General features: G+C 36.0%; 1 protein-coding gene across 2 annotated transcripts in view; it reads right to left on the reverse strand.

The window, feature by feature from the left end:
- Positions 1 to 1546: 1546 nt before the first annotated feature.
- bpgm (2,3-bisphosphoglycerate mutase) overlaps positions 1547 to 13422 on the reverse strand; it is a 59959-nt gene continuing 48083 nt past the window's right edge. For both annotated transcript variants that reach the window (XM_028804826.2, XM_051920370.1), the window contains one exon: positions 1547 to 8309. In XM_028804826.2, the coding sequence (XP_028660659.1) occupies positions 8131 to 8309 (179 nt within the window). In that variant the 3' untranslated portion in view covers positions 1547 to 8130. The remainder of the gene's footprint in view (positions 8310 to 13422) is intronic.

A 13422-nucleotide genomic window follows, 5' to 3' on the forward strand; every position in this document is an offset into this window, starting at 1 on the left:
AATCCAAACCAGGGTCCTTTCCAAGACTCCCCAGCAGTCACACGCTCAGGTCAAGTAATTTAAGAAAAGGAATGGATCTCATATTTGTTACTCTTTAAGTTTGTGACCATCTACATACATCTACTCTCTGTACAGGCTCCATTTAAGGCCAGTTTCTCTGGATGGCTCTGCCTGTTCTGACATTTGTAGTGTCTCCTTCACAGGGCGGTATGGTCCCACCAGACTTTTCATACCGAAAACTCCTCTGACTACAAATGATAAAAAATACAGCGAAGAAATGTCACTTCTGCATAAGCTTTTCTTAGCATGACCCCTAAAATTCTGTACACTTCAAATACAGTAACCTCTCAAATTCCATATATATCAATTGAGATCCAAGTGTCTGTAAGCAGCCCAACCAGTTTATAGGCCTCATATCTGGGTTAATTACTTTCTGGATAATTTCCATCCATCCATTATCCAACCTGCTATATTGAAACACAGGGTCATGGGGGTCTGTTGAAGCCAATCCCAGCCAGCACAGGGTGCAAGGCAGGAACAAATCCCAGGCAGGGCGGCAGCCCACCACAGGGCACACACACACACACACACCAAGCTAGGGGACTAGGGACAATTTCGGATCACCAATGCACCTAACCGGCATGTCTTTGGACTGTGGGAGGAAACTGGAGCACCCGGAGGAAACACACGCAGACACGGGGAGAACATGCAAACTCCACGCAGTGAGGGCACGGGAAGCGAACCCAGGTCCCCTTACTGCGAGGCAGCAGTGCTACCACTGCGCCACCGTGCCGCCTCAGGAGAATTTCATTTTTAATAATTTTCAAGCAGTAAATGTGCATAAGCCATGCAGCATTACTTACTTCAGATGCAAAGTGTTACTGAAGACTTAAATGTAATAGATTTTTTATATAAAATATAAAACAGAACGGCTTCAAAGCTGTAATACTGATGTCAAAGAAACCCCTTACTGTGTCTCAGGATCAGGGTCAATTAAAAGGAGTGCAGATGGCGGTCAAGTCCCATCAACTTCGAGGTCCAAGGCTCAGCTAAGGAGAGTATTGCACCAACTAAGATAAACAAATGAAACAGCAGAAAAATGGCAATAGGTTGTTTTTTTGTATATAATCAAAGAATGAAAAAAACTTTGCAGGTCAAGGAATACTAGTCATACATCAAAAACAGTTACCTAGCATGGGAACGACATGCCACTCAGCAAGGATGGCCCTCATGAGAGGCACAATCCATGAAATCATCTGTGTCTGCATCATCAACCCAAGAACATGGCAATAATTTATTCAAACACTATTTTTACCAAATAAATCACACATCATTAAAATTATTTTTCAAATTAACAACTCCAAAAATGTAGTTGTTATTATATTTTTGTATTTGCTAGTATACCTCTTATATACATATATAAGCATTTCAAGACACAATAAAGAACGATACACCACGTGCAGAAGAGTCGACTGAAAGATGTAGATAAACTACACAGAAAATTTACAGTAAACATGGTGATGTACATTAAAGTCTTGAATGGGAAAAAAAGCAAAAATCTATTTTATTTGAAGTTCATTGCTAACAAATTCTTAGAGCACGCCCCAGGGAAACAGCATCACAAACTATGAAAAAGTATGCTAGGTCTCATATCACCAAGATTTAATGGCTGAAAACTGTGACATACACACTTAAGAGTACTGCTGTTTACACCTCAAAGGATGGTATTAGAAGTCAACGAAATATTAATAACTGAGATTCTCTAGAAAGAGGTACATTTCTTAAGATGAGATGGAGCTCCCACAAGAAAAAGGTATTTTTTTTATTTAGTACTTATTTGAAGAAAGTTAGCAAACATGCAAATACTCCAATTGCAGCAAGTTGATGGGAGAAGGAAACCAATTAAGTATGAAATCTTGAGCAATGCTACAGGAGATCGAGTTTGGATTTAACGTCACTTGTACACAGGAAAACAATATTCTTTCTTGCATGTCTCCAACAGACTAAACAAGATACAATACCAACAACAGACAATGAATACAACAATAAATACAACATCAGATGATATATACAAGAAACACTCATCAGGCTCATTCATGTTAGCATAAGTGGCTGCAGAATAGTGATATGACCTGATCACATAAAGTGCCTTAAAATTTGGTGGCGCTAGTGCTAATGGAGAGGCTGCTGGAGTCACTAAAAGTTGGAAACAACAGTCAATAATTTACTTACTCAGAACACAGACAATTCTTGGGATCTCAAAGGCAGTGGGAACTTAGCTGCACTGAAGTGAACTATAAATAGGGAAAGTATAAACACTCACACAGGAACATTTCAGAGGAGGGTTAGCTTGATAAATCAACCAAAGAGCAAATGATGGGTCTGGTAAGTAACAGAAGGCAAGATTTATTAAACAAACATAAAATTAGAAAGTACGGAAATAAGACGCAAGATGAGTCATACTAAGTGTGAGGTAGCGGAACATTGATCAGCAGAGGTCACATCTTAAAAGCAGGAGGCTAAATCACAGAGAGCCCGAGAAGATGACAGCGCTTGTGGATATCATTGGATAAGATACAAGAATGGCCTGTTGTAACAAGAAACAATATTGACGTCTTCTTTTAAAATAATGTCTATCACTGGCTTTACCCTCTTGGAGTGTATGAATGCACAAACTTCAGCAGCAATTCTTTGGTAGTTTTTAAAAAAAAGACACCAAAATACAATGTGTGGTGTTACAAAGCATCTGAAGCTGCTGAAATAAAAGACAAATGCCACAAAAGGATACATGGTTAAAAAAGTGCTAGGCTTCCAGTAGTGTCATCTGAATGTGGGTGAAGCTGATCCTAGTATGGGGTGGAGGGCAAAATTAGACTAAAGGCCATGTCACAATATGTGATATTTCCAGCAATTTTTAGTCACCGCTTTCACGTATGGATTTGAATTTCCCCATGGGATTAATAGAGTTTACCAAATCTAATTGATATTATCTTAGCAAGTCTGAGGCAGTTACTGACATCCTCCCATGCATCCAGATGTGTAAAGAGATATGTGCAGCAACTCATTCTTAACTAGTCTACGACATGCCCCAACAAAATCAAATAGGTCTAATTTTGTCTTTATTTGTAGGGGCAAAGTTTGTGTGCATGAGAGCTTTCAACCAACGAATGCTCATCTGGAAGTACAATACAGATAATGTAGTGACAAGGAATAAGAAGCACACGTTTTGTATCTCACAAATACAAAATTTCTCGTGTTTCAAGTGCCAAGACAGAATGGGAAAAAAAGGACTAAATTTGCTGTAATTGTTAACCCTTTGTACAGTGCCGGCTCTGTCAGGCAGCATGCCGTTGGCTGTCACAAACAGGAGCGAGTAAGACTGTTCTGGAAGGTCAGCAAGCAGGATGTAAATTAGACAGGCCCAGTAACCAGATCTGCAACAGTCGGCAAATCTGACATGCCCTATGACTAAAAATTAAGTAACATAATATCAGCTTTAGAGTCTGGCCTGTGGCACAAATATGACCACACTGGAACTAGATGTGTTCAAAACAAGTAGGGCCCAAAGACATAATGCAATTTTAGTGCAACTGAAGGTCAGAACATGTGTCAGCTTAATAAAGAAAGTGACTTTTAGGATAAAGGAAAAATTACAGTGAGAATGATATTTGATTACATCAAGGGAGTAAAACAAGAGGGTTGAATGAGATAGTAATTTGCTTAAATGACCTGAAAGGAAGGCAGGCAGAGGGCATAGGCCAAAAAAAAAAACGTTTGTTCATTTCACACATGCAAGTAATCACATGAATTTCTCTTTGACTAAAATCACATGGACAACAAAAATGAACTCAGTATATCATGAAACACAATCTAACAACTTTAAAGGTGAAGATCCTGTATCAGTTCTAAAAAATCTAGCACTTTGGATAAAGTATGAACAAAGTAATAAAAATACCGGGTTGAAGCTTATAATGTCAATAAGGCCTTAAACCACTCCAAAAAAAAGCAGACAATGACAAGTGTTAACTAGCTTGAGAGAATAAAACTAAAAAGCTAAAAACTCTTCTTTAGATACTGAGAACCACAGGTCTTTTCTCAAACTTACAGGGTCTCAACTCTCTTTTGAAACCTGGATCTATTATACGTAAATTGCATTTACAAGTAATTGAGGTGCCGTCCTTACAAGTATAACAAGTATAACAAGTATAACCACACAAAATTCCTTTGATAGTTATACCTGATATTGTTCCAAGATCTACATGTGAAAACATATGTTTCTAAAAATTCCTTAAGGTAAACACATCACCTGGGCACATTTCTCATTAAGAAAGGATGATAACAATGGCAGCTTTGTTTAGAGTGTGAAGTTTCTTTAAACAGAGTAATTATATATTAGAAGAAGAGATACAATTTTAAGAAAAAGAGGTTAAGAGAAAGTAGAAAGGGGAATACTTTATGCTGATGGTTGTTTTGGTATTTATCCTGGTGAATTTTACCAAATTGGCCATTTCTGCAAATTGGACTAATGAAAACTGTTTCAGCCAGAAATATGTCTGGATTTAGGCAAATGCCAAAAGTGACATTAATATCACAGGAGCAAGCTGGAACTGAAGTCAGTTTTACTGTCAGTCAATACACAGAAACGCATGCTCCATTTTCTTGGTTTGGTCTGTGAGTCAAAGTGTGCCACTTGTTTTATGAGCATGTTAATAATTCATTTAAACAGAGATGGACAAAACTTTGTAATTTCACGCTGTGAAGGATAAGTGTGTATGTGAATATGCATTCTGTAACTCTGATAAAGATGCTACTTGTTTCATTAAATGTAAGCTACCATTTTGGTAGTGTTTGGAAAATAAGGTTTACTTGAGTATGTTACAAAATACAGTAACTACTGGTCTCTAGTTAATAAATACAAATGAACAACTTATTCCTCTTATTGTATCACATTGTTCAGCGGAATAGGCTTCAAATATGGGTGGTTGTATTGGCATAACAGTATAAAATATACTGTAACTATATTTTATATTCATAACAAACATTCATTACCAAGAATATACTTTATCATTTGTACTTTCATGGTTTGCACACTTCAAAGATGAAACAACTTGAGCAAAAGAGTACACTGTTAAATGAGGTACTACTTAAAACTATGCTTTTAACTGGCATTTGTATGAGAAGAAATTTGTAACTCAAGGATTGTTAAATGAGTATTTGGTATTGTTTAGGCAGCAGGTAAGGTAGACTTTGCAAGTATAACTATTTCATCTTATAACATAACATTCTTTAAACTTACAAACTTACTAAATCCATAATGTAACATTGTTTAAGCTTGCTAAATCCAATTCAGGGTCTCAAGGGACTGACAACCCTGGACACAAGACTGGAAACGGCACTGGACCGAGTGCAGGTACATCAAAGGGCCCACTCACACATCTCCATTCAGCTCTACCAGCATGTCTTTCGAGATACAAAAAGAAAACCCCAAGTAAACTTGGGAAGGTCATGCAAGCTCCACATAGTCAACGAAAAGGATGCAGAATTCTAAACCAAGCTACTTAATCCATTCTGTGGTCCTTAACCCTAGATAAACCTGTAATACTGGAAGCTAATCCTACAGAGGGAACCAATGTAGCATAAGGGTACATTCACTCACATTAACATTAAGTTATTTTAGAGCCACCTATGGCAGGTCTTTGGATTACTGAGCAGAACCAAAAAGTCTTAATAAAACTCTTGCAGCATGACGATGGTAATGAAACCCTCACTATCAGAATATTCCCTAGACTATAACTCAACGTGGGTCTCAATCTTTGCAAGACACATAATCTACATACTGCACAATTACATCACACAATAAACATTATAATTATAAAATGTATTTCTTTTGATACATTACTAATTATTATATGAATTTAATTTATATTAAAACTGTATCTCTCAAAAGAGGATGGAAGATTAGCATGAGTTGACTTTGGAGAAATAGGTGAGGCAGACTGGAGGAAAAACAAGAGGAAATGAATATGACAATGAAAAATTTACATTTCCTCCTACACTGTTGTAAAACTAGCGATGATGCAGGAAATGTTTTGTAATAAAGTAATAATAAACTATATTCAAGTTCTATTTAGCATATAAAACCAACTACGGTCAAATTTATAATCAATAATTTCATAAAAATACCTCCAAGCCTAACTCAGCCATATACGTTAAAAAACTGTTTTGCATCTCTACTTTAAGTACTTTTCAGACTCCCAAAAGGCCTCTCTCCATGCATTTCAGAATTTAATTATTTAAGTGGGATTTTTGAGGATAAATAATGGGGATGTTACATTTTTTAATTTATAAATGGATCCCTAAAAGAACAAATAACAATCTGCTTAAATTTGCATTAATGTCGGTGCCTTAGCAGCTAAAACCTCCATAGACAAACTTAATGAAAATTCAGATTTAGGTAGGTTGTACCATATGATGTTGTAAACAAATAAGGCTTAACACAGAGAGATAGTAAAAGTTTTAGATATAATCATACAATGGGGACCAGAAGCAACAAAGTACCTTTTAAGAAAACTCGTGTGTCCTAATTTCCACAGGTTAAAAAGTATAGAGAAGAGATAAAAATGGTAATACGATCTTAGGCTATTTACTTAAATTGTATCCCACTCATGAGGCCACTTCTGGAATATTGAGTGTAGTTTCATTCTCTTTGCTAAAAGAACAACAAACAATGTTGGAGAGAGTGTAGAAAATAAATTGCAACAGAGCAGTGTACAATGCATAAAGAAAGATTAAAATGGTTTACACTATTCAGCAATAACAGGCAAAGGCTAAAAGGAGTCATTACTGGAGTGTTTCAAATTATGAAAAGAAACAAAAAGGTATATACCAACTGTTACTTTAAAAGTGTTTCTCAATAAGGAAGCCGAGTCACTGATTGAAGCTAGTAAAGCCTACATTTTGCAAGAATTTCATTAACTACTTTTTTACCCAAAAATCTGTACATAGACAACCAAGTTATTTAGCCATATTGTTATGAACATAGAGATATATAAATGAGTGGCCAAAGGGCAAATAACAGTAGAAAAACCTAATGATGCAGAAGGAATGGGATTAAGCAAACTTTGGAGAATCAAACAGGAACAATCAAGAGAACAAAAGAAGCTAGTTCACTAAAACGATTACAAACAAAATAACCTATGACTATCTTAAAATAATTATCCTTAGATACCACTAAGAAAGCTTGCTTTTAGTAATGACATTTGAACCTAGGATGCAAGGGGACATGTGTTTGCCACCCTGTATAGCACGTACTGTAAGTGATGAAAAGACCTGTGTAGCAATAGCAACAAACACAATCACAGTCATGCAAGATTTGCCACAAAATGGTAATGACCACATCAAACCAAGAAATAAAATGGTGCCATCTAAAGAACCACAAAACAAAAAAAGGTACAAAATGGCAGAAAATGCAAAAATAGTTTTAAAGCATGTACAGCAATGGAAAGTGTTAGTTCAGAGTCCCGCATTAGTCTGATGGACATGTTTTGAAAAAGTAGATGAATATGCACTGGTGAATAATGTTGAAGTGAATGGCCTGTCCTTCAAAAAGCCTACATTATTCTATTTTGCTTTTACCAAAGAAGCGAGACCTGGTTGGTATATGCACTCATTAAATGCAGAGGGAAAGTTTGGTATAAGATAATCTGAATTTAAGACTGTAAACAGAAGTAATTTTATTTAAACAAATAAATAAAGCATAACTCTCTGATTATAATTTTGTACAACAAACATAACCTCACAAGATAAAACAAGCCTATTTGAATGTAAAACCTTTTTATAAATATCACAGAATCTTTAAAATCAAAGCTTTTTTCTGAGGTATCCATGTTACTTATTTGCATAGGAGACCTTCACAGTTACTAACATTTTGCAGAGGGTTGGGCGAGTAACAGACAAGAATTTTACAGACAAAATAGCTTCTAAATTGTACTCCTAGATTTACAAATATTTGAATGGTTTAAAGCAGCCATCTTACTTATTCACCTGAATGTAATAAACAGCAACACCAATGCAATTCACTTTTTAAATTGTCATACACAGATTTGCATGTAGTCAGAGCCATTTCAGACATTATGTTTTGGAGGCTACAGCCTTCCCTTGATCCTCTACTTTCTTGATGGCAGCTTGAATTGCACCTTGATCTCCTAGAAGTTCATGAGGCTTAATAGGATGTAGGTTTTCATCAAGCTCCAACAATACAGGTACACCAGTGGGAAGAGTAAGATTGGCAATCTCCTCATCTGATATTCCTAAAAAAAAGACGGAAAGAAAAACCATGTAAAAATGAAGAAGTGAATTACCTGTATGAATTTAAAAACTTACTGCCCAGTATGGTAATCAACCACTCCATTTGTTCTCATTAATAGCCAACGGATTTTGGTTTAAATTATGCCATTTCAATTTCTTTGAATCAAAATAGTTCAAAAGAACAGAAAGGAAATGTAAGAACTTCACATCATTCATTACTATATCTATATATAACATACATTTCCATATTACTGATTAATTCCCCTAATATCTGCTAAAATAAAGATGGTAATAAATTGGTCGACAGTCAGATTTTTGTATATGAAAGGGATGTATCATCACACAGACTAAGTAAAAAAGATTTATGCCTTATAGCAGGAGACAAAAAACAAATTACTTGTAAATCAGTCACGATAATATCTGAATATTTTCTAACTGACTAATTAGAAAATGTTTATCCAATAACACCTAATCATGTGGATCTTGTGTATCTTGTGAATGATCTTGTGAATAAATCTGGCTCTTTACAGAAACTCTTTAGATAGATAGATAGATAGATAGATAGATAGATAGATAGATAGATAGATATTCTATCTATCTATCTAACACACTATGGTCTGAAAATAAATCAGAATGACTAGAAAGTTAAAAAGAAAGAAAACTTCTGACATGGCTGTCACAGTGAGGTTTTTTTTTTTTTTTTAAGATGAGCTGCTTGTGCTAAGATTACCCACACTGTTTCTACTGTATATACACTTAACATGTACTTATCTGCAAAGCTACATTTTCTTGAAAAGAATTCAGAAGCGCTTTGTGATGTTCTGGATCAGCTCCACGCTCCAAATAGCTTTGGGGGGCCTCTTGAACCTGGAACCATCAATAACATACCCGAGGATGAATCTAGCAAATAAGGACACACGTGCAGGCGCCTCCAATTTCAGGCAGCTTCCTGAAGTAGTTTTCTTTTATTCTTTCCTATCTCACTGCTCCTCTACATGCTTGGCTTACTGTCAGCCACTTATTCGGCCATGACTTACGGGCTAAACAGATCCTTCACTGGTATGTCATGAAGTAATGCTGGGAGGTCAGCGTGCTTGTGCTCGAGGGTTAAAGAGAGTGACAGGCCTTCTTAATGTGTTAAACTGCTAGCAACATTTCCACCCATGGCATGTCTCTATACCACCACTGTAGCAGTTTGCTCCCAAAGCATTTTCACCTACCATGCAGGTAAGGGCACTTTTGTAACTAAACTTGGGCCGATTTAGAGCTACCAATTAACTGAACATAAATGTCTTTGGGAAATGGGAGGAAAACCACAGGATATACAGAAACATGCAAGCATGCAAACTCTGTACACAGTGTGACTGGGTGATTTTTTGAACCCATTACCTTTGAGCTGGGAGTCAGCCCCCTTACAAAGCAAATGTCCTTATATGAAATAATTTTTGGAATATCACTAAATAATGTGTAAGGCCACAAAGCCCAACAAAAATGGCTGCCAACACACTTTCCTGAATAAAAATGATCTTCAGAAAATGAAACTCACATGATGATGTCAAGCAAAAATATTGCCAAAAGAGATAAATAGCTGTCATAAAGATACTGAAGATATGTCTGGCTGGTCTACAAGACTGAAAATTAAACAAGGAAGGAGAGGTACAATGACAAAAGGACTAACTCCAACCCCAAATAATGTCTATATGTAAGGCAAAAGTGAGAATGATGAGATGGAAGATGCTGCATATTACATATTGATACTTGACTGAACTGCCAAGAAGGATAATTAATACTGTTAGTCTTGCGCAATTAGGGGAGTATTTCATGGGCTCTGCAAAGGCACATAAGGTGAGGAAGAAGTTGGGGTGTAAAGTAGTGGTTAACTGTCTTGCCCTCTTTTAACCAAGAATGGAGGAGAATACCTCAGAGGTCCTCTGATGCAACTTCCAGCAATGGATGTTCCACCTATTCCACTTCCACTGCTATTTAAACAATGGCCAAACTAGAAGTCATCCTTCATTGTAGAACTAGACCTTGACAGACACAGAGCTACCTCATCAAGAGCCTTTCACCCACATTCAGAGAATGATTATTCCCATTATCCAATGGGGATGTATTTTTATTAATGTTTTTCCTTTGGCACATAGTCATTAAATACGATTAAATCCTGTTGTGAACAATTTATACAAAAATAAAGATCTTTGAAACAACAGAGGATGTTGAAAATGGAGTACAGTAAAAGAAACCTCTGCAAGACATGTAAAATGTAGGTGGATAATTCATGGTGGCTAATTGTATTGAATTAAAAAAATACAGTAAACTTTTTCCAGAGGACTAGGAAGACAAGCAGGTGAAAGTTATATTAGTTATCTTTACACGGTTCAGACAGTAGCTGCACTGCATGAGATGCCTCAGGATGATGCAGAGCAAGTACTGCATAGACTTTGGCATATGAGCACAAATATGAAGGCACACAGTCATCTAGCAAAACAGGTCTCAAAATCAGAAAACACTGAATATTGCTAATGTTAGATCTCAAAGTCATTTTACAAAATGAAAAGTGGGGATTCTGATTATAAATAAATTTATATACTTATATGTTGTTCTTAGTTTACACCAATGGGACTTATAGTATATACAGAAACAATGGAGGAGCTATAGCTGTCCTGATCTTACTTTAGGGAGAACACCAGTGATATTGTTCATCTCGCAATAGCCCAAGTGAAGAAACACTTCCCCTACACATTATTCATATTTAAGTGTCAGGTGGTATTTTTCATAATAAATGAGCATGGAAAACTGGAAAAGACTAATTAAATAGTAACTGGTGGTAGCATTTTCTTTGGTGTTTAATATTCAATATATATTTCGTGAAATTACCTATATACACAAAACTGTGCTGTTTAAATCACTTTCTTTGATTTACTGGATTGATTGTATCTTTGATTCGAATGATTTTTCATGTTTGTAACAATTTGCATTGATTGCTGTATTATAACTCTTCTGTTGTAATACACATATCTGAAAATACAAAATAATTAATTTAAAAAAGAAAATCTATATAGACGGTAAAGAATAAAAACAAGATTTCACATATTTTACTCCATAATTTTTCTAGTGATTTTATTCAGTTGTTGTTAAACAGCTCTTTACTTTAGTAAGCACATTTATCCATTTTCTACATTTGTTCTTTTCATCACAGGACTGCAGGAAGCCAGAACCAAATCTAGATTCTGTCCTGCCAAGGGAGACCAGTAGGCAGTTTGGATTTGATATTGGACTGGGAAGATGAAACATAGTAAAAAGCAACAATCCAAAAATCAAGACAAGGAAGTCAATTAAATCAAATCATGAAGCCAAAAATGCTAAGCCCAAAATGTAGTACAGAAATCAAAGCAACAGGATCTAAACTGATAATTCTTAAGCAAAGAGCCACACAAGAAAAAGTCTTTAGTAGAATCAGCCATTCTCAGTGCGTGGCACTGACCTTTATATGGTTGACCTGATTACATCACAGGTCTCAACCTCCATTCACCCCTTGGTGGCAAGCACTCATGTAAAAAGTCTTGTAAATAGTTAAGAATGAGAAAAAATGCATTGGATGAAACCCTGAAAGGAATTTCTGTTAATTACTGGGCACACAATCATACTTGCTTACATTGTGCCACCTTAGAGTTCCTAATTCAGGTAACACATATCCACACAAAAATAAGATCTTACAGACATCACCTGGTCTGTGACTGGGTTGGAGATCAATTCCATGTACCTGAAAAGTTAAGAACACTCACCACTGTAGATTTTTGTAAAAACTAACTACGATGTGTAATCATTAAAATAGCAATCAAAAGGTACATAAGTGACAGAGAAGTTATGTTATGGTGGGTGTGCACTACTTGCTATAATTACAGTGTCTGTAAAAGGGAGAAGTAAACAGGCAAAGACAAATGTGACAGCTGTGTGTGGCCAAAAATGCTAACTGAGTCATATATAGAAATTACATATAACGAATGGGTGTTACCAAGTACTCCTATCGAAACTCATAAAATGAAAGTTGTATAACAACATTTGAGGGTATGAAGAGTTGAAACAAACTGCTGTATATTGTATATATATGTACTGTACCTGTATGTATTGCTTAAACTGGTTAAGAATACTGCAATAGTTAATTGCAAATAAACAATTAATGCTCAGGAATGTTATGAATGAAATATGAATGCAAAAGTAAAATAATGTTTCAGTTTTTAAGTTCAGAATAACATATTAAGGCAAGTTTAATTATGCTTTTTCTAACATAGTCCCTGGTTCTGTAACAATCTAATATGATCTGCTGTGTTTCGGTTTCTTATGTCATATAGTTCTGATTCATCTTTCAATTATTTTGTTCTCCACTATTCAGTACATCTCTTACATAGGAACCTTCAAGTTACAAACTTTCAAAGATGCAAATGTACATGTGAAATAAATTAAAAATTGCAGTGTAACTTCAAATTTCGCAGTAGCGTGTAAGCTAGTTTATGTGCCCGACACTAGGAGGAGTGCAAAAACCACGCTATTTTTGTTTAAATTCTCAGTCACGAGAATGCATCCTCTACAGTGATTGTGCTTTTAGCTGAATCTCTGTTTATGGCAAGTTAACATGTATTTCAAGCCCAAGATGTCCGGAATTAAGCATTTTCAATAAGAGCATAGGGACACCGTTGGAAACTCATTTAAGGGTAGGTACTTTTTCACTCAGAGAACCACATTAAACATGCCATACAAAACCAAGTAGTGTGGCGGAGTGCAGGTGCAATAGGGAGTTTTGGTCAGATCTAGTGAACAGCTTGTTCTCATCGACTTTAATACATGTTCTTCAGATAAGAGCATCCCATCAGGAGTACCGTGGGCTTAGCAAGGGCTTTTATTTTGATACACTCAAACTGATGTTCGCGCTGGAAGTACTTTTTTTGTGATACCTTTTTTTTTCCCCCCCGACTTCAAAACCTTCCATGAATCTTCACCACAAACAGTTACCGGGTATCAATTGTAAGTGATGGGCAGTGGCATGATGATGTCATCTGATTGCTTGCTTTGTGTGTGGCAGCTGGAAGTGGATTTGAAGACAATCATGTAGGCTCA

Source organism: Erpetoichthys calabaricus, chromosome 1 (genome assembly GCF_900747795.2).
Source record: "Erpetoichthys calabaricus chromosome 1, fErpCal1.3, whole genome shotgun sequence".
NCBI classification, from domain to species: domain Eukaryota; kingdom Metazoa; phylum Chordata; class Cladistia; order Polypteriformes; family Polypteridae; genus Erpetoichthys; species Erpetoichthys calabaricus.